This window comes from Cygnus olor, chromosome 1, assembly GCF_009769625.2.
Source record: "Cygnus olor isolate bCygOlo1 chromosome 1, bCygOlo1.pri.v2, whole genome shotgun sequence".
Classification (NCBI taxonomy): domain Eukaryota; kingdom Metazoa; phylum Chordata; class Aves; order Anseriformes; family Anatidae; genus Cygnus; species Cygnus olor.
This window is the reverse complement of record NC_049169.1, coordinates 153,563,319-153,584,161: the sequence shown is the minus strand read 5'-3', so window position 1 is coordinate 153,584,161 and position 20,843 is coordinate 153,563,319. Positions and strand designations below refer to the sequence as shown.

The 20,843-nt window shown below is 41.3% G+C and overlaps 1 protein-coding gene across 6 annotated transcripts in view; it reads left to right on the top strand.

Moving 5' to 3' along the window:
* The window catches only part of FARP1 (FERM, ARH/RhoGEF and pleckstrin domain protein 1), a 209,247-nt gene that overhangs the window by 33,043 nt on the left and 155,361 nt on the right, over positions 1-20,843 (top strand). For 5 of the 6 annotated variants that reach the window (XM_040538357.1, XM_040538347.1, XM_040538339.1 and 2 more), the window contains one exon: positions 9,762-9,957. In XM_040538357.1, coding sequence (XP_040394291.1) covers positions 9,762-9,957 — 196 coding nt within the window. Of the gene's footprint in view, positions 1-9,529; positions 9,554-9,761; positions 9,958-20,843 lie in introns of those variants that run through there. The other variant, XM_040538367.1, reaches the window with a different exon arrangement.

Genomic DNA, 20,843 nt, shown 5'->3' with positions numbered 1-20,843 from the left:
GGGTGAGTGAGCCCAGAGCACTCCAGCTGGTGCAACAGCTTTATTTATGCGGAGCGATGGCATGAAAGGGTTTTGGAAAATGCTTTTAATGGTTTCAGGAGGGATTTGTGTTACTGTTGAACCACCAGACTGCTTTAAGTTCTTACCCACTTCGCTTGTATTTTCAGCTGACAAACCGTGGGCTCTGGTGGTGACCCCCCGTTGATCAAGAAACTCCTCTAGCTGGGAACACAAAATAAAGAGAGGTTTTCTTAAGCTCTCTTTTGTATGTTCCTAGCATGTGCCATGTGGCAGTAAAGCTTCCACAGTCTCTCTGTCCATAACGAGCTTTTTTACCATAGCTTTCTACCCACGTGGCAATGCTTCTGTACCTCAACTTTAAAATGGTTTAGGTCTTCATGAAGTGGTAACGTGTACTTTGTCACTTCTACAACACATTATGTTATCAGGAAAGAACTAGCCGGCTGACTTCTACATGCATTTCACGCAGTCTATACTCCTATTTTTTAATGGATTTTTTAAAATTGCATTTTGTCACTTGTTAAAGCATATTGAAGTTTTACTTTTTCCTAAGTTTTATTGGCAGAATTGGCACAAATAGTTATGCAAAATAGAAGGGGTGTCAATGAAATCAAATATACGTAGACGATACCAGTAGCTTGCAAATTCCTCCTAAGCATCATTTCTTATGCAGGCAATTGAAATGTAAGCAGGAAGGGTTTGGGCAATATTCAAACTATTGTTTAAAACATCTCCGAAAGCAGCTTGTGAATTTCATAGTAAAGAAGAGATATCATCCCCCCGTAGGGTAAAGCAGAAAAGATGTAGTCTGTTTGGGACAGTAAAGTGTCAGGAAAGTATTTTCAGAGAAAAATAGTGTTGAACTTCACATACAAGTAAGTCATAAACCACTTACGTGGTATGTAAGCAATCATACGATAAATGCAAAGCAAGAAGGCAATATTTCATTCAAATTTTACCCTGTCTAATAGTAAACCGAGTGTTTGTGTAGCAATACCTGCCGCTGGGCTGTTAAGGGATTCATGGCTCCAGGAGCTTGACTGGAGCTCCCCATTTTGCTTCGACTCAGTCACTCGTTTCAAAGGGAAAGCACAGTTGTTGGGGGAGAGTCACTAACTATCAGTTGGAGCTGATCATTCCCATTGCTTAGCAGATGAGATGCTAATTTGCCTTCCAGGAATAGCCGGAATTACCTGTTTGTACAGTGCCTTGGAATTGGTGATGTAAAAGCTGAAGAAAAACTTCAGAATTGTCTGTCTTGGTTTGAATGTGATATTAGCTTTCCTGACTGAAGTAAATAGTATCGATCAGTGGTACAAGGGTACATGGTGAAGAATAAATAGTGGAAGCACGTCCCTAGTGCTTAGGGAATGGTCGCAGCTAGTCCCAAGAGTAACTTGCATGAAGAGTTTTCTGAGGAGTTCCTTTAGGAGGATGAGCTTCACTTAAGGTAATTGCTCACATACATATATGTATGCATATGTATATATGGCTTTGCTTGTGTGAGATGCAGGGGAAAAAAAAACACGTTCCTTGCCTGCAAGAACTTTCTAATGCAAGGTTGCCTGGAAAGTGGAGCACAGCGAGTCAGTATATTTACTGCCTTGTTAATGTTGTTGACAGTCATCAAAAATAATTCAAGCTTTTTTTTTTTTTCCTTTAAATACAATTTGCAGACTAGACTGGCTTGAATCACAGAGCAATCTGTATTTATGCTTAAGGGATGAGATTTTTCAGAGACAATTGCAAAAGCATACAGAAATGTATTACTGCACTTGTTGATAGATCTACAGACAGGTGTGTAGTTGAGGAAAAAGATAGCGTGCATCAGATTTGTGCAGGATGGGACTGCTCTTTGCTGACATCTGGCAGAAGATCTGGAATCTGGGACAGCTGCTAGCGCCACAGAATTGCAAACAGCTTGAGGACCTGAATGTAATGAAGATAAATGAGCTCGAGCGGGAAGCTGAATGGCTCTAGAGGTAGGAGTAGTAATGAACGTGGGTACTCTGAATGCACAGAGTACAGACAGGCTTGCAAGAGGTGTTTTTAATGCTGCGTGTTGTCCTGTGCATACATATACATTCATTATTCTGGTTTTCAGGGTACATTACTGGTGTGCTGAGTGGTTTGAGCCTTTGTAAAGCCATTTATCCCTTTTGTAAAGTTTCTGTGTTCCTTGACCCAGTTTCTATGGTGTAGTCATGTAGATGGACAGACTAAGTGCTCTGATTTCTAGTGCTATCCAGTCCACTTACTTGGTAACACCAAGTTAGCTAGAATACAAAAGCAATGCCAAATTCTGGGACTAGTAACACAGTAGCTAATGGCCTACCAGCAGCTCTATGCCATTGTGTTAGGGTCTGGGAATTTGACATTGGTTTCATATTCTAGCTAATTTGGTATGATCAAGCAAAACAGTGAGATTTAGAGATTTCAGAGTCTGACCAATAGGGGTAACTTTGTGGGCTGTCGTTATTTTCATGACAAGTGATGAATTTTATTCTCTTATAGATACTCTGCCTTATTTGAGGGCTTTCCTTATTGCTGCAAATCATAGTAAGTCTGCAGAATGCTAGAATATCCAGTTCTGAGGCCTGCAAAAAGTAGACAGCCATGGTGGTTTCTTGGACAGGCAGGTATTAAGAGGTTGATTTTTCTGTGTCTTTAGGGGCAGGAATAATAAAAAAATTAATAAATCCATGTTTAAAAACTAAACCCGGTTTAGGTGCTCACTCACCATCCTGTCATCCTGTTCTTCGCTGCCTGTACAGGGGACTAAACATGAGCCTGTAGTGCTGATCTTCTGTACCATACATCATCTAGAAGGTCCCTGCTTCTGACTTCATGAAACAATCATCATTTAGAATGTTTTTGTTTCTTGTTTTTTTGTTTTTCTTTTTCTTTTAAATCCCAGAAAATAGTCCAATGGAACAGGAGAACCAGCTTTTTAATAATATTTCTTTCTCTATCTGAGCATTGTGGATGTGAGCAGGAGCAGACAGCAGTCAGAACAGGAATCCAGAAACCACCTTCTGTTTACAACATTTCCTTTAGAAGCTGAGAAACTAAACTTACCCTGCACCTGTGCCTGTACTACTGCCCTTCAAGCTTGAACTACTTTTCTATTACAAGCTTTTGGTATCACATTTCTTTGCTTCCACAAAAATGCTGGTCCATTAGCCTAATGAAAATTTTCTGGATTTAAGTCAGATTTCTAACGTATATTTTTCTTTGTCAGGGTCTTTGTGTAATTTCAGGTGTGTATGATGTTCTGTGCAGAATAATGTGAAGCATGAACATTTTTTTAATGAGGCAGCTGTTTGTAGTTTTCAGTAGTTCCTTAAGAAAATTGGACTTTAAAGATAAGATTTTCCAAGAAATCTTTTGATATTCTCCCATGAGAAACTGCCAAAGACTCATAATATGATGGTGACTTTAAGGCTTTTGAAAAAATCCTCTCTTCTCTGTTGCAGACTTCTCCTTCCTACCAAACGTGTTTTGTATTTTAAAAAGGATAAATCTGTCATGTCCAGGCATTCCAACACAGATGTCCCACTTGAGGACCGGTGACTCCCACTCAAGAACCAAATTTTGATTATTATTGTTTGCCTTGAACGTAGCTGATTCAGTTGTTTCAGTTGGCATGACTCGAAAATTTGCCATTTATTGCTCTGATGGCCAGCCATTAGCATTGTGGCTGTTAGAAAATGACAGAATGAGTGAGGTTGGAAGGGACCTCTGGAGGCCATCTGGTCCAAACCCTGCTCCAGCAGGGCCACCCAGAGCAGGTCACCCAGGACCAGGTCCAGGCAGATTTTGAAGATCTCCAAGGAGGAGACTCCACAACCTCAACTGGGCTCCATAATTCACACAGCACAGAAGTGCTGCCCAATGGTCAGAGGGAGCCTCCTGTGTTCCAGTTTGTGCCCATTGCCTTTCGTCCTGGCACTGGGCACCACCAAAAAGATCTTCTGTCCTCTTTGCATCCTCCCTTCAGGGACTTACAGACATGGATGAGATTCCCCCCTGAGCCTCCTCTTCTCTAGGCTAAAAAGTCCCAAGGTTTCTCAGCCTTTCCTCATAAGGGCGGTGCTCAAGTCTCTGTGTCATCATCGTTGTGGCCCTCTGTTGGACTCTTTCCAGTATGTCCATGTCTCTTTTGCACTGGGCGGTGCCCAGAACTGGACACAGTACTATGGGTATGGCCTCATGAATGTTGAGTACAGGGTGGTCCCCATCACGTGCTGGGGCCTGGAGTTGTTCTTCCCCAGGTGCAGGACTCTGTCATTCTGCTTGTTGAACTGGATGAGATTCTTGTCGGCCCACCTCTCCAGCCTGTCGAGGTCCCTCTGGATGGCTGCATGGCCCTCTGGTGAGCCAGCCACTCACCCCAGTTTTGTGGCATCTGCAAGTTTACTGAGGGTGCATTCTACCCCATCGTCCAGGTCCTTAGTGAAGATATTCAACAGGATTGGACCCAGTTTTGACCCTTGGGATACACAGCTCATTACTAGCCTCCAACAAAACTTTGGGCTGCTGACCGCTACCCTCTGGGCCCAGCTGTTCAGCCAGATTTCAATCCACAGTTTTTGACTCAGGGGTCACCTTACGTCAGTGGTACACCTGGTGCAGATGAACTGTCACTATATTTGCTTAGTTTGTCTGCCATGGAATTGTGAAAATTAATTGGGATAACGTTTCAGAAAATACAAAAACCTGAGACATATTGGCCCTGCATCCGTTCCTCATCATTTCAGACTAAATTCAATTTCTGTCTTCCTGTTCCACTTTGCTTGTTATTTTATTATTATCCCTTTTAAAATATGGATCCAAGAAACTTGCTTTCCTATTTGATATTTATGGTCATTCTGGTACATTAATGAAAATGTGGCTTTTTTGGCAATTTTTCCTGAGGGTATAGAATTTTTCCTTACTGAAGACAGTACAGATCCATTACGTGTGTTTTGTCATACATTTTTGCCTACTTTGTTGTCCAAGGGAGGGAAACGGAAATAGGAAGAATCAGTGCATCATATGAAAAGTGGTTAATGAATTGGCCTCTGCAGAGGAGCAGCTGAGGATCAGACACGTCCTGCTACCTCTGCTGTGGAGGCATTAATGTCTGGTGCAGGGCTGGACAGACCTTCGGGAGCAGTGGCATCGTCAGCTTCTCTCACAGAGCCCTCCACGTTCAACCTGTGCATATCATCCTGTCTTTCCTCATAACTGACTTATTATGATTTTTTTTGGTGTCAAATTCTGTGTTTTTTCTGCAAGATGAAGGTGCTTAGAACTGAGGAAGAATACTTTACAGGAGTATTTCCATATAATCCTCTCTGCAGCTGAGGCTTTCCAAAAATTTTACAGAAAGCTGAGCCCTACGAGCCCTTGCTGGTAGGCTGCCTGGATCGTCCCTTTTTTTCTTTGCTGCTCCACATTCATTATGCCTTGGCAGGTCTGTTTCAAATTTGTTCTTTTCTAGTCCTCTGGTGCCTTCTTAGTTCTTACTAACAGTTTATAAGTCTTTGAGACAGTTTGAGTTGTCTCATCTGGTATTATATTGACTACATTAATTTCTTTCAGACGTCTCGTTACCGCCTGATCTGGGAGACGGTGGGCCGGCTTCTGAGAGGCCTGGGCTGCAGCTCCGGCCTTGCCGCTGCTCTGCTCAGTAGCCTTTAAGGCCAGTCATGCCACCCCCCTGGGCCTGCTTTCCCCACCTTTAAAAGGCGAATAAGGAACAGTGTGCTTCCTTCTGTTGTGTGCTTTGAAAGCGTGCTTAAACAAAACAGAAGTGGACAGAAGTGGGAAAGGCCTCCACACCTGGCGAGATGCTCCCCCAGCAACAGGAGCCTTCAGGCTTCAGGAGCTTTTTGCATCAAGTGTTCAACCTCCTTGTCTCACAGAAATGCAGAGTAATTAACAGATTAGATTAGCGAATGTTCCAACGGGAGTTCTGCTCGTGTTTCAAACACTGACTTATTTCTTCTTTTATTTCTTCAGTATTTCATAATTTGTTGTAACCTTTTGTTCTCCCCACCAAGACAAAAAGGTGTTGCTTCTACTCCTAGGTCCCATTAGAGTACTGCTAAGTCAGTTTAATTGGTTTTTCTTCCTGCCAAAGAAAAATACGTGGAAACATTATTTGGCCTGAGCCTTTCACATGCTATAAAATGCACCTGTTCAGGCACAGTTTTGAACACCGAGAACCGCATTGACATTAAGCTGAGCCCCATCTTGGCCTTCGTCCAGCTACTGCGTGAGTGTGCAAAGAACTTAAAATTTTCATCTGACCACGCAGTATCTGTGTAACTGGATTGTTAATGTGTGGTTTGGACTAAAACACACTTACTAATTTATCTGATGGCATTTGTACCTTTTTGTAGTTGATGCCCTCCAGGTGTTTTAGGTAGAGTTATGTGAGATGGCTTGAGTCAATCTGCTGGCCTGCCAGCACCTGCAAGAAACACTGACTGGGCTTAGCTCACCCTGGCCTTAGGTTTGCCAGCACACTGAGAGTGGATTTAATTTGCCAGCCCAGCAAAGAACAAAACACTGAATTATTTTCTTTTGGATTAGCAAGGTATATTGGCTCAGTGAAGGGTCCGAGGAGGGTAAGTGTGTATTTATAATTCTCCATCCTCTGTCTAAACCTAAGCCTTCTCCTCATTGTGACAGACATTAGGTATCCTATTCCCCCCTCAGATTTGCTTAATAATTGCTTACTACTGTTCTGTTACATTCTGTGACCTTCTTGGTCATCTAGATCGCAGTGATTTGTGGAAAGGTATGCAGTTTGCCAGATGTGCTGCATTACTTTAGAGTGGGTAATTGTAAGTTTGAAGGCCGCTTTTATGTAAAGGCGTAATAAATACATTGTGCCCACGTTACAACAGCACCATGGTGAGTGAGACTAGCATCATACATACAAAAAGTAATGTCCAATATGACATGCTGATGTTTAGAGAGAGAGAGAGTGAGAAAAAAAAAAAAAAGGAAAGGTCTGCTTTTAATTTGCAAGTAGCAGATACAAGTGATCATCGTGGCCAATGCTTCTTAGGTCTTTGCTTCCAGTGTGAAATGTGCATATGTAGCTGAATGGTTCAATATATATTACAAGAGTTTCTATATTACTCGCTGTTAATAATAATAATAATAATAATAAACCTCTCAGCTGTGTATGTGGAGTGGTTTGGCTTGTACTTTTCCTCCATGTTTCTTTTGGCTCCTAACTTCGGGTCTTTTTTCCTTATTTCACCAAGTTTATTGGCCTGTCTGAATGTGTGTGTGGGCCACTGGATCATCTAGTCAGAAGAACATTCACAGAAAGGTTTGAGCTCCATGATAATTCCTTATGTTGAATATTTAATGGTATCTCTTGAATTGCGCTGGATTGATTCCTACATTTTGGAATTGGTAAGTAGAACAGCTTTCCTCTTTGTCCGCTTTAAATGTCTGTACCTAGCCCAAAACTGCTGTAACAATAAAGCAATTGTAGAGGTCCTTTCTTCAGTACTGGTGCTGTCTGTGGCATATGGTGGCTTTAGGAGAGCTCTTAAAACAGCTTTTGAATTAACAGTATTTGCATCTAGTCGCATTTCCAGTGTTTAAAAGTTCCTGCGTACTTAAATGCCAGGAAAATCAAGTTTATTTGTAAGTTTATTTGTAAGAGTGTTGCTATATAGCTCTCTCTCTTTTCTTCCTGGAATTCCTGCCTCCAACTGCAGTTTTCTTGTTGACACTTCTTGTCTCATAAAAGGTTTCAATTTAATTAATTTTAAAGAATAAAATCAATTGAATCGATTCCATTTACGTTTTAGATCACAATGCCAATTGATGAAAATTTATGAAGTGCATTTGCCTCTCATTAGTATTTGGCTTGTGCTTGGCTGGGTTTCACTAGCATTTCTTCAACCCCGATGAGTAGGATAGTGCTGTTCCATTGCAAAACTTGCTGGTTTGCCACATTTAGCTGTACTGTTGTCCTCTGGGGAAGCTTCTAGGTTTCCTGCTGGTTTTTGTTCTCCTTCACTTGTGCCTATTGAGTTGAGATGTAGAGGTGTGTGGTCCCTGATTTTTCATTCCCTGCCCTCTCAGCTAATGCTTTTTTCTTTTAATCAAAGTACTGTTTTAAAAAATTTTCACTCCGAGCTACTCGCTGCATTAAAGGTCTGTGGGAACAGATTGGTCAGGAAATGGAAGAGTGATGTGCAGTAAATAGTATAGCCCGCCAAAGACAGGATTGTTTTTATTCCCTCCTTATAGTATCTTATTACATGGCACTGGTCTTTATAGTATACGGTAGAGCTGGTGAGACGTTTCACTAGTACATAGGCTGTATTGTGCTCTCTGTTTTTCCCATAGGTTTCTCAATAATTTTAACCTCAGAGTAAAAGCCAGGCTGTGATTGGCAGTACTATTCTTATAGCTCTGTTCAGCTGGAAAGTTACATTTCCATTCTTTCTGTGTGCTACATGTTTTTTTAATGGTCATTGATCAGCATATAAAAGTCACGGGGAATGGAAATGCAGTTACCAAGAAAGACAAATAGACAGTAGCAGCAGGTTTCATCAGAAATCCAGCTAGAATGTCAGATGTGGAAAAAAAAAAAAGTGGAATAAAATTCTGGTATGATGTGTAACACTTGACAAGTAAAACTAATGATCCTTGAATTAAAAAAGAAGGTTCAAAGCTGTGCCAGTTAATGAAAAATCACACTGAATCACTGTTGCAGCTCTGCTCTCTTTTTTAGGACAGAATATTTATTTAGCAGGAAACGCTGTGTAAGGCAGTGCAAAAGCTGCATGGAAACAAAATTAGCAAGCCAGTTTCTGAGGTTTCTTTCCATGGATACGAAGAAGACTTCCCTATTCAGCGAGCTGTGCTGGCGAGCTGGTACAGGTGGAGCCTTCCCTTAGCATGGTGGGGAAGGAGCATGCCTTGGGGTTCCCGTGCTCCTTAAAGGGCTCCATGAGAAGCCAGGTTTGCCTGTGCTGGGAAGCCTTGCTTTTCCCTACCAGTGATGTTATTCTGGCTTTTTCTGGACTTCCTATGGCCTGTTCTCACAGTCCTTGACCCGCCAGTGGGACTGTGTCAGGCTCCACATTCTACAGCACATCTGGTCCCCAAAGGAAACCAAATATTGAGGCCATTTAATTGGGGTCATCTTATACCCCTTCAGCTCTCATGCTTCACAGAGCCTTCAGCACACTGGCAGCTGCGAAAGGGCCAGGGAAGGTTGGAAGGAGCAAAGGAGAAAGTGCTGATAAGGCCAGGAGGGGATGATGGCTGGCAGGTGGTGAGTTGCCCCAGCTGCTTTTCTCATCTTCCACCCATCTCTGGGAGTCCTGGGTTTGGCTGCTAGCAGCCTAATTTGTAAGTACATAAAATTAGCAATAACTCATCGAGATCTGGGTTGTGTCATGGTCTGTTTCCAAAGTGGTCATGTTTCGTTTTTCAAGAGGAATGGAATATTATTCTTTTCTCATTGTGCAGTACTCCAACTGATCTGTCTTCCTTACCCTAGCAGGTGATTAGCCTCTGTATTTTAAAAATTGTAAAGTTCGCCTCGTTTTCCTGCCTTCATATGATATAAAATATATATATATATATGTTCATAATAGTATTACTTTGTGTTAAGGATCATGATGTGGTAGTTTACCAGTTGTGAGTATATTATGTGCAACAACTCCTACTTATTAGTGATACAGTCTTCTTTGCCTTTATTCCCTTTTCAGATATAAGAAACGTGTTTCTCTAAACATGGGTGAAACAGAGCAGAGACCAACAGCAGGATCCCGGTTGGGAGCTCAGGAGAACGCTGGGATCAGTACCTTGGAGCATGGACAGAAACCACCTATGACACCTCCGGGAAAACTTGTCTCCATCAAGATTCAGATGCTGGATGACACGCAAGAAACTTTTGATGTTCCGGTAAGGAAGTGGGCGTCGGGGTGGCTAAAGATTGTTGAGGCATTTATAAAAATGCATGGTTTTAAACCAGTTCTCTTTATATCTCAGCTCTGTGATTCTTTGGCTAATGAATTCATGTTGCAGGGAAAAGGGCTGTTATATCAAAGGTAAATATATGATGGTGCAATAGAAGTAGTTTCTGCTTGAACAGCTTCAAAAGAGATGAAAGGAGATGAAAGTTTTTGGTGTTTTTTTCCCCCTCACATATTACATCAGTGGTTTCCTCTGCTTTCTGAACGTTTTATATATTTCTGTGGTGCTCTTTTGCCCTTGATCTAATAAACATAACACTACACAGATGATTTTTTATCCCTCTGGCAGGTCCTCACAGTGGTAACTTGAAATCATCAAAGTTTTCACCAGTTTATCACTCTTAAAGACACCAAGTTCTCACACATGCACTGAGTGCAAGGGAAGAATCAAAGCAATCCCATCTAAAGTTTCTCTGTACAGTCAGCGCACGCTGATATTAATCTAGGTTTGTACTTGCCAAGTAAGCAAATGGTTACTACTGCTTGTGTGTGTGTGTGTATGTGTGATCAGAAGAATTAGTTTGAATTAGTTTTGATACAAAGAACAATAATGTTTTATACTATCTAGCTGTTAGTAATTTTGATGTTGCACACTTAGGTGATTAACACGTGAGGTTGTTGAACACTGGTACTGTTATGAAAGGGTGCTGAAATGTCTATTTTTCAAAGTTCTTGAGGTTCATTGAATAGGAAACTGGAAACCTGAGTTCAAATTTCATCCTTTGTTACATGCATTTTATGTCACCATGGTAACTTCCATGCCTTCATTGGCTCAATTTTCCCTTCTGTGAAATGGGGGGTAACCAGTGAGATACGTTGATCTCACTCAATGTATACTGTATAAAATGTTACTGTATAAAATTGCTTATGGCAACTGGTAAAATATTATCCCTGTGTTAAAGTGGAAATGATTATGAAAATGCACATAAAAAAGAATTTTCACTTGTTCATAACATGTTTTTCTGTTTGTTTTGTGTGTACACACAACGCTTTTCGGTTTGCTCTTTGCTGCTGTTTGTGACCTGACTAGAATTGTGTGTGCAGTCCCAGAATTTCTAGAAGCAGGAAGAAAGTCCTCTAGACTGGTAAACTGAATTGTTACGAAGTTGAAATACTTACCTATGCAGCAGCTGGTCATGGTTTTGCACCCTTCAGAATGCCTATCAAGTATCTACAGTGAACAGAATGAAGTTAGCAGTCTTTGGGTATGCATCAGTGTCCAAAAATACAGTTCTAGTTTAAAGTATCAGATATGAAACTTGTGCTGCTTATCATGTGTAGTACTAATGTCCCTGTTATCCCAGAGATAATATTTTCTTTTCACAGCTGCTAAAAGCTCCTAAAACTCTTTGAAAATGGTGCATTGAGAGTCCAATTAGTTTTAAAATCAAATCTTGTGAAATTTGCTGTGTTCTTTGATTATAAAGTGTTTTGGAGCAGATTTCTAAAGCCTTTTGTCTTCAAGTTATGCATAGTCAGATGGAACAATACTCATATTTTTCAGTGTCCCCTAAAAGGCATCAAATTTTTATGCCCATCTGACAGAACTAAAAAAAACTTTTAATACATGCAAATTGAGATGTTTATTCATGCTGGAAAACCCATGTTCCCATTTATAAGTGTGCTGGTTTTAGCCAGACTGGTGCAGTATACACAGAAGAAAGTAAGTGACACCATTTCAGCAAAATATTTTAGGAGCAGCAAGTATGGCTGTGGGCAGAAGATGTAAAACATATATGCCTAAGCACATCTGTGGGCTTGATTTTCAGTGGAGAAGTGAAAGCCTTTTGCATGACTGAGGGTCTGAAACTACTCTTTCCAAAACTTCAGTTCCTGGCAGCCACAATTATGAAAAAAACCTTCAAAATATGATATAAGTGCAAACCGAGAAGGTATTGTGTTTCTCACAGTTTCAGGATTTTTGCTCAACATTCTTTTCTGCATTAGCAAATGGGCCAAACTTTGAGTGGTTTTATTGCTGCTTATTCTGTACCTTGTAGGATGGTAAAAAGTGTAAGTTGTATCACTTTACTGTTTGCTCATGAGCTCTGTGCAGAAATAGAAACAGATACTGGTGCTGTGCTATTCCTTCCTCATTTCTGAGAAAGAAATAAAATAATTGGGACTATCCATCTGCCTAGTCTTCCTTCCTTGCTACTCCTAGAACTTCTCTTGATGTAGGTTCAGCCTACCCATTAGCTAACACTGCAAAAAGGTCTTAGGCTGTGGGATGTTTTTATTGTCTTGTCTTTTTTTTTTTAATTATCTTCCAGGGGACAAGACTCAACCCCCTTGCACTTAAACAACCCCCTTCCTCCCACCATATGCAAACGACCTGTTTTTATGAGCGCAAAATCCTTGAGATTTGTGTCTGCTCTGTATATGACAAAACAGCAGAAAAGGATGACCTACTTCCAATCCTCCCCACCAACGTTCCTGCTCTTTGGGCTGGTTAAAAGTGATGTAACTCTGGTATCATTTCTTCTTCGCCAAGGAGAAGTTCTGGCCAACTTTTGGCATTAAAAGGAAGAGGTCCCCATAGCTTCATATGAGTCTGTAAATTATATTTTTTTTTTTACAAGAACACCCGTAAAGTGTATGGAGAGAGTGGAGAGATGTGTGGGAGACCTGAAAAACAGAAGCCCCCTGAAGGCCTTTCCATCAGGCTTTGCAAATGCAATACTGTGAAAGGAAGGGTATGTAAGAAAACTGTTATTCTGTCTTGTTGAGAGAATATAAAATTGCTGAATATCCAAAAATTCCTACACTTCAAAAAGCCAGTAAAACATTGAATAGATAATCCTGGATTACACATCTGCACATCCAGTTTTCATTGCCAGCCCAATTAGCTGTTTGCATGAATCTTTTTCAGGCAAATACAGATGCTTGAAGGGAGACACAGGAAGGGTAGGCACTGCTTCCCCCTCAAAAACAAACAAACAAAAAAAACCTTGGTATTTACTGTCTTTAACGTGAAAGGGAAATATAAGAATTGTCATCAATCATCAGTCATAATCTCTTCGAGCATGTTTTTCTGTGTTCTGCTATGAGAAGATAAAGTGTGTAGAATATCCTCCCCCCTCCAAAGTTATTCAGCTTTTTATGACTAAATTTCTGTACCTTTAGTTTGATTCTGTCCTGAGCTCTCAGACAAGAGCTGGCTTCAGCTGCAGTTACAGGTGGTCAGTGCCTGAACATCAGGCCACGAGTTCAAAGTTAATACCAACAGCACTCACAGCTGTTGGCCGTGGCGTTGGCTGTATGGAAAGGTTGCATGCAAATGTGTAATTGATTTTTGTTCCTTGCTTTTTTCTTCCAAGTATAACTTCCAGTTTGGCTATGTTTGCTGAAGAAAAAGTTAGATATGCTAACTGGAAGACCACAGGGGTCCAAAATAGACCAGTCTCCTTCAGCTAACGTTCAGCTGAGTTATGGCTATGCGATAGAAATGCAGTCCTTTTCTGCTAGGTAAGAGAACAACAGCTTTAACAAAAAATGACTAATGTGAGGGAGGAAGAATATTTTTTCACATTTGTACACATAATGATAATAAATAGATCGGGAACATTTTGAAAGGCTGACACTTCAACCATATGACTTAGGTAACGCAACACTGCCAGTTACAAGTTGTGTTTTATACGGGAGAGGTTGGAGTGTATGAGTTTCAGTCAGTTAGTTTGAAGAGAATGGGGTTAATTGTATAAAAACATAGCAAAACTAATAGATTTCATGTGTTAGTTTTTATCCAGTCTCTCCTGTAGATTCAAAGCAGTTTAAGTCAAAAAGAAAGTAAGTTTCTAAGGACAGGAAAAAGAGCTGATGGTTGCATTTACTGGAGATCATTCTGGGGGAATAATCCCTTAATGTTTATACCGCTGTGCAATTTATATTATGTTTATTTTTATAGTTGTTTCAATGACAGAAATAATCTGCTCGAAAACTGTTCCTAAGCAGGAAGAGTCAGTGCCGTTCCTTTCCAGGTAATGCCAAAGGCCTGACTGATTCTCACGTTAGGCTGCTGTGATGACTCTGACTCAGACCAGGTTTAACCATGACTGACAGGATGCCTGTCAGTGATCATATCCTCATCTGGGGGTGAATGATGCTGATTTGACTGGAATGATACTACTGATACTAAATGGAAAGTCAGAGCTGTTTCTCTCCCATTAGCATCAAAGCTGAGATCAAAGTATAACGCAGGAGGTAAGGATTCTTCTTTCAATTAGGCTCTGGTCTCTTTAATTAAAAACAAACCCAAGTCATCTTTATTGTGTCTGGAAGAAAATAGTTGCTGCCTCTTTGCGGCTGTCTTTTGGAAAGACCAAAACATGCTTGCCTGTCAGATTACCCCAGTTTATTAAACATCTGTTTTCTGTCTCGTGTAAACCTTCTTTCCCTCTGGAAGTGTTCAAGCTTTGTGAAATATGCAGGCTTGGGAAATGTCATTCGCTTTGAGGGATTAACACCTGGTTCCTTAAGCGACAGGAGTCTTTTAATAGAAAGCAGAGTGAGGGTGTAATCCTTAGTAAACATCAGCTGTAAACATTTCATTTCAATTTGCTTTTCTCTCAGAAGAGAGAGACTTCCTCGTCTCTAGAATATCTGAGAATAAAGACCAAATGGTCTTGGTCTACAAGCATTTATCTTCTACTCGAGTTCAGATGTTGTGCGTTGGCAGGGAATTTCTGTGCCTGATGCCCAGAATTTTCATTAAAAAAAGGACCTCATAATCCTGCAGGGGCTGTGCTTTTTAAGACTGATGTTCTGGGGTGGGCTTTCCGTTCGGTTGGTTTTGTTTGTGCAGCCATATAATGGTGGTTCCTACTTCCTTTGTGGGGAAAATGCCTTCTATTAAGGGTACTCCCTGCCAACTTCAGGCCAGTGTAAGTATGCCAGGAAAAGCTTAATATTAAAAAGTCTAACTGCTTACCACAGCACACGTAATCCTGGCGGTTAGAAATTTGTACAGACATTGCGCTATTCTATTAAATCTGAAATTTCATCTGCATTTTTATAAACGTTTAAATTATTTTCTGTAACATTTATGGGCTATGGTAATTGCTTTGTCCTAGCTATTTGCCCCTCTCCTCAATACGCATATTATAGCCATTAAAGTTTCTCGGAGAATAAAACAGTTTTTTAAAAAAGAGCATTAGACAATAAGGCAGTGCAGAAACATGAAACAGTGTTTTATGCTTTCTTAGCCAGCTTCAACTGTTATATGAGCTGCATTTTTTTCCAGCTTAGGAAATGAACAGCAGGTCAAATGTCAGTTATTCATCAGCCTGAGACTTTCTTTTCTTCTCATGCCTGAAATTATTTGGCCATCGCTGTCAGACCATTTCCAATGAATATCAAGCATTTAAATATTCACTAATTGTCACACCAACCCTGCTGGATCTTCTGAAATTAGAAGGAGAAAAACATTTTTTTTTTCTGCAATTCTGAAACAGATCAGCTACACTTTTCTCAGTAGAAGAGTATTAGTAGATACCCAGTATTAGTAGATACCCAATAAACTCTGATTTTTGCTGACATGATTAGAATGTCCTTGGTGAAAGGCTGGAAATTTTGGCTACTGTTGTTAATAATTTATGTGCTTTTCAAAATGGAAGAGAAAATGATCCAAAAGCAAAATTCTGTAACCCAAGGCAGCAGGCTGTTTAAACTGCTGGGTTTTGGTGATTTTTTTTTTTTTTCTGCTTTGTTTTGGTTTTGTTTTGTTACAATGTTCTATAGAACGGACAGAACGAGTGAGAATATAATATAATTGCCAACAGATCCAGCGCCTTTTCAGGCTGGATTGATGTATTTGGAGATGACTGGGAAATGAATGTAATTGCCTTGAACGAATTAACCTCGGCATAGTCAGGGAGGGCTTCTCTGATGCCTTTGCCCCTGGTTTCAGCCGACTCGCCGTGTTGTGCTCGCTCCATCCCAAGGCAGAGCATGGTGCTGGCAGGGGCATGGGCGGCCTGGCCCAGGAGGCAGCACGGGAGCACTTCCAAGCACATCTGTTCCCAAACACAGACCACATCTGTTCCTTTGGGTTGGTTTGCGGGGTGCGGGTGCGATGCTCTGCGTGGGGAGCGTGGGCTCCCGGCCCAGCTGCAGGCTGCTCCCCTGGGCCACCCGGCTTGGAGGCGGCGGCCGTCCCGCGAGCAGCTCAACATCTGCACCCTTCCTCTTGTTCAGGAGCACGTGTGTGGGTGAGTGGGTAATCAGTGGGAGAAGTAGAGATTCAGTGCATTTCCTCCTTCAGGATTATGGGGGGGATGTTCTGACTCTGGTCAGAGGAAGGAGGGGAGCTGGACTGTTGTCTGCTTCCTTCCTCCCCCCTGAGAGCCAGAGTCATCTCTTCTGGCTTTAAAGGTTTTTAAAACTAGATGTCAGTCTCAACTAATCGCTCTTCCATTTGTAGTTAAGGGTGAAAACATGGTACCTTCAACAGGCTGTTCATCATGCCTGACTCGGATTTGTATTTTAGGATGAGATTTAATTGCTCTCTGGAGCTGCTTGTATATCCCTGTAAGGGGAGCACAGGGCAATGGCTTAGCCTTCATTTATCATCTAGGCACCTAACTTGTTGCACAAATTCCTTTGTTTCCTTTTACTCCCCATCCATGTGAGGTGGTGAGTCTTCCCTGCACCCCGTAGCTGGCAAGCTATGCTGGCTGGCTCAGATGTGCTGGGGGGAGCAAATTATAACTGCAATAGTGCTGCTTTTCTCTCTCCTAATTGTTACAGGGAAGCTGCAAAGGAAAGCCTGCTTTGGAGGAGCAGTTCATTAGTGCTGTGGTGCACACGCGTGCCATGATTAATTTACTTAAGCCTGTTCTTTGCCAGCACAGGGTGGTCAAGCTTAGGTTATTTTCCTTAAGCTCTGTATGAAAAGCAGTTGTCTTTGCTTCTGGCCATATGCTCCGGAGGGGCATAACAGATGAGCAAGATAAGCATTTGGGAGAAAATAGCTGCCTTCCTCCTCTACCTGGAGAGTGATTGTTTAAATAAGTGTGTTGTCTGCAGCTAAAGAACTGCAGCGTAAGTGTGCTGCTTTGCAAGAGCACAATCTCATGGCAGGCTTCAGGCATTTCAGTGCACTCCTGGCTTACGCTCCCGCACTAAAGCTTGAGCAGAAGATCAGGGAAATTGGGCTCAGATGCAAAGCATTACTGGTATGTGATTATATCACACAGCGTGATGAATGGCCATTCAGAGCACTGTGAATTTCAGGAACTTAAATTTCAGGTAAAAGCATATTTCCCTGTAACTTATTCTCTCATCTGTTTGAGAGATGGAGGAACCTTTATCACGGAATCCTTTTGCAGTTGCTTTCTTCCATTATTTTGAACAGAATGGAAAGCTATCCATGTAAACAAAGGCTTAAGCAGTACAGGATAAAAGAATAGCAAAATTGTATAAATTGCCCATTCATTTCCCTTTCAGTGCATTGTCTGTTGAATATGGTCGTGTGTTAACAATTTTTGCCTGCTGATAACACAAGCTGTTGAAGTGCCTCTCTCCAGGTTTATTTGTCTGCTGTTGGTTCCTTTTCCTGCATCCAATCTTGCTTTGCCTTTTAGCTTGGGATTTTCTTTTTGCATTGGGATTCATCTCGGTGTGTTCATCGGTGGTCGTCATTTGTGCTTTTTCTTTCCTTAAACCTCAAATCTGCCACAAGCCCTCTCTTTCTACCTGCTTCTGTGGGGCGCCTGTGCTGCTGAGCTGATGGAGCCACAGCCTTAGCAGCCACTGGAGGTGGCACTGGCAGCCCCCCTGCTGCCCTGGCAGGGATGCTCCTCTGGCCCTGTGGCAAGGCAGCTCATGGGGCCAGCCCTGCATAAAAAGCTTTGATTTCCCCGGCTTAGCTGGAACAACCAGCTTGCTACAAGATCAGGTAGGTGACAGTGTAAGTACAACAGAGCGTATTAGCAGTGGTTCAGATTTGAGTGAAGCTGCTGTAAAAGTACAGAGCTGCAGAAGTGGAAGAGAGAACAAGGAACTCTTCTGACCATTATAATGCATAAGAATGTGACTTTATATTGGTTTGCATATTCGTGCTTCCTTGCTTGACACTAAAACGTATCTTTTATAGCTTATCCTCCCTGTGCTCGTTGTCTCTCCGCAGCTCCTTTGCAACTGCTGGTTGAATTCCTTACTATATACTCTTCAGACTAACAGGAGATAGCATTGCAGAAATGCCCTGGGCACATCTCCTTGTAGGTCTTCAACCACCTTCATTCTGACGATGATCTCCTTCCTTGGCACAGTGTCAGGATGTTGGTTCTTCAAGTCATGTGCTGGGCTGTACAGGGGAACAAGTGCCCATCACCTTTAAACGCTGTATCTGCAGTGTAGAACTAGGAACCCTTTCTGTAATGTCAAATGCTCATCCATACCCAAACTGTGTGAGATGATCTATCCAGCATTTACCCAAGTTAATTTGTGGTTTTGAAGTGAAATTGGACCAGCTAAAAAACTGTAACAAGGATGAAGTAATTAAAGCAGTATCTCTCTGTTGTTGCACCTGGGCGCTCTGTAAAGGGGCTCCACCAGCTCCCAGGTTTAGCAGCCTTCAGAGGACTTAGCAATAACTGCATACTTGTCCCCGTTGCTCCAACAGGGTGCCCTGACAGGGCTGTGATTACAGTACGCGTGCACAATTAAACGTTGCCTTTTACGTGACAATGCATAAATCACATAAAATGCATGGCTGGAAGTGTCTGCCAAAGTCTTTGTACCTATTTGAATAAGGCTAGTGTGTTAAAATTGCTCTTGGATAAATATGTCAATTTTTGAATAAAAAGTGATGCATGAGGCACACATCAAGCACAAGATAACTCAGCGAATACAAACAGCAATAGCAGAAGTAGATTACGATATCTCTCTTTCTTATCCCCACCCCCAAAAAGGAGGCTTTGACTGATAGAAATTGCACAAACATAATGCTGCCAGAATATAAATAGCAAATGGTGAGTTATGACTTAGTGCCAATTTGCTTTTTGATGGCCTGTTGGCAGATGCAAATATTCCTGCAGTGCACAGCAGCAGGCAGTTTTTCTCCTTGTTTCTTTCGCTGTTACCTTGTCACCTAGCTTTCCAATTGATCCTGGAGTCCTTTCTTCTTTTTATCTTCAGTTTGCCTTGCTTTTATATTTGTGGGCCTGTTCTCATACTGTAATATCTTCGTATGGTTCTCACTGAATTTATTTGTAATAATCTCCATTTAGTAGATGGTATTTGTGTGTAGATGTTGCATGGTATTCAGAAGCTTGTTCTTCATGCATAGAGGGGGACATCTTTGTTCTTAAAGGACTTCTCATGTTTCAGTGCTTCACTGCATAGTTTTATGATGCTTAGTTTTATTCCCTTCTGTCGTCTGACCCCCATCTCATCTAACCCACATCTAATCCTTTTGGTTTTGTCTTTTCTTAGAAGATAGAAAAATGTATTGCTTTGTTTTATTTTTCTAAATGGACAAACTATGTATCTCTTCATAATACTTTGTTGCAGGGATCTCTTTCGGGTCTTCTACAAGCAGTGCATTTTAACAGAACAGCCGATGCTGGATCTGGGATAACTAAGTTAGTGGAACACCTTCCCTTTCTGATTACTGACTTGGATAAACATCAGCCACTGTACGCTGTCTTGGGTTGACAGGAGTAACTGGAAATATGCTAGGTTACATTATGAGATTATAGGATCCAGGGTCTCCTCAGGGAATGCTGCCTGTTGGAATTAATTTCAGATACCACTATTTTGGTGAACAGAAAAGAAATAAAAGGGATTTAGCAGAATTAAGCAAGTAAATACATGTAAATCTACATGAAAGAAAATGATTTGTCAAGCTTGAGATAAAAAGTTTTCTTACAGGAATATAGAAGAACTTTGTCAAGTGGTTTCCCAGTGAATCCTAGTGTCAAATTCACACTGATTCTTTCTGCAACCTGAAATAAAACTAGCTCAGTGCTGTCTGCTCCTAGATGTTCCAGAGTAGTTCAGAAACAGCTTTGCATCTAAGAACAAATCCTGGTCATTGGCAAAAGAAAATACTTTTCACTGAAGCACCTGAATGCTCATTGAGAGTGTCCAGGCTAGGACAGGCCTCTGGAGGAAGGTCCAACCCTTTAGCTGAAGGCAGGGTGAGCTATGAGCAGATTGTTCAAGGTCCATACAGCAACATTTCAGAAACACTAACTTAGGATTCAGGAGTATTTTAGCATTTTATTTTTCTTTGAGAGACTTAATTGAAGTTCAGACTTAACAATGACACATCTTCTACTGTTAACTCTGTGAATGGAAACCCAGAGGTAGAAAGCTTTGGGTTTCTGTGTGGCAAACTTGCATTTAAGGCTATATCTGTGTGCTAATAAAAGAAATGAGGTAGTACTCATTTTCTAAACGAGACGTGTCATAAGCTTGCTTCTTTTCTAGAGTTCATCATACCCTTCAGGTTTTCTTTTTAATTTTTTACTTCATGTCAAAGAATTACTTTGTGTCTGTGTGCTTTCAAAGACCACGGAAGCTTCTAAAAATAAAATTCAAGTGGAAAGAGGCCGGTTGGAATGGCTGGTTGTGTCACCACATGTTCAACTTCATCTTTTTGGCAGTCTGAAGAAGAGCAAGGTAGAAACATCAAGCTGCAGGCTTTGTGAACAGGGGAGACTTCATATGTGCAGCTGCTTTTAAAAAGTCAGCAAAAAAAACCACCTGAAAATCTCATGAAATCCTTCTGGATTCAACAGCTAGGTTTTCAGACTTTTTATACCAAATCAAATGGGATTGCTTTTAGAGAAACAGAATTAGGAGAGGGTA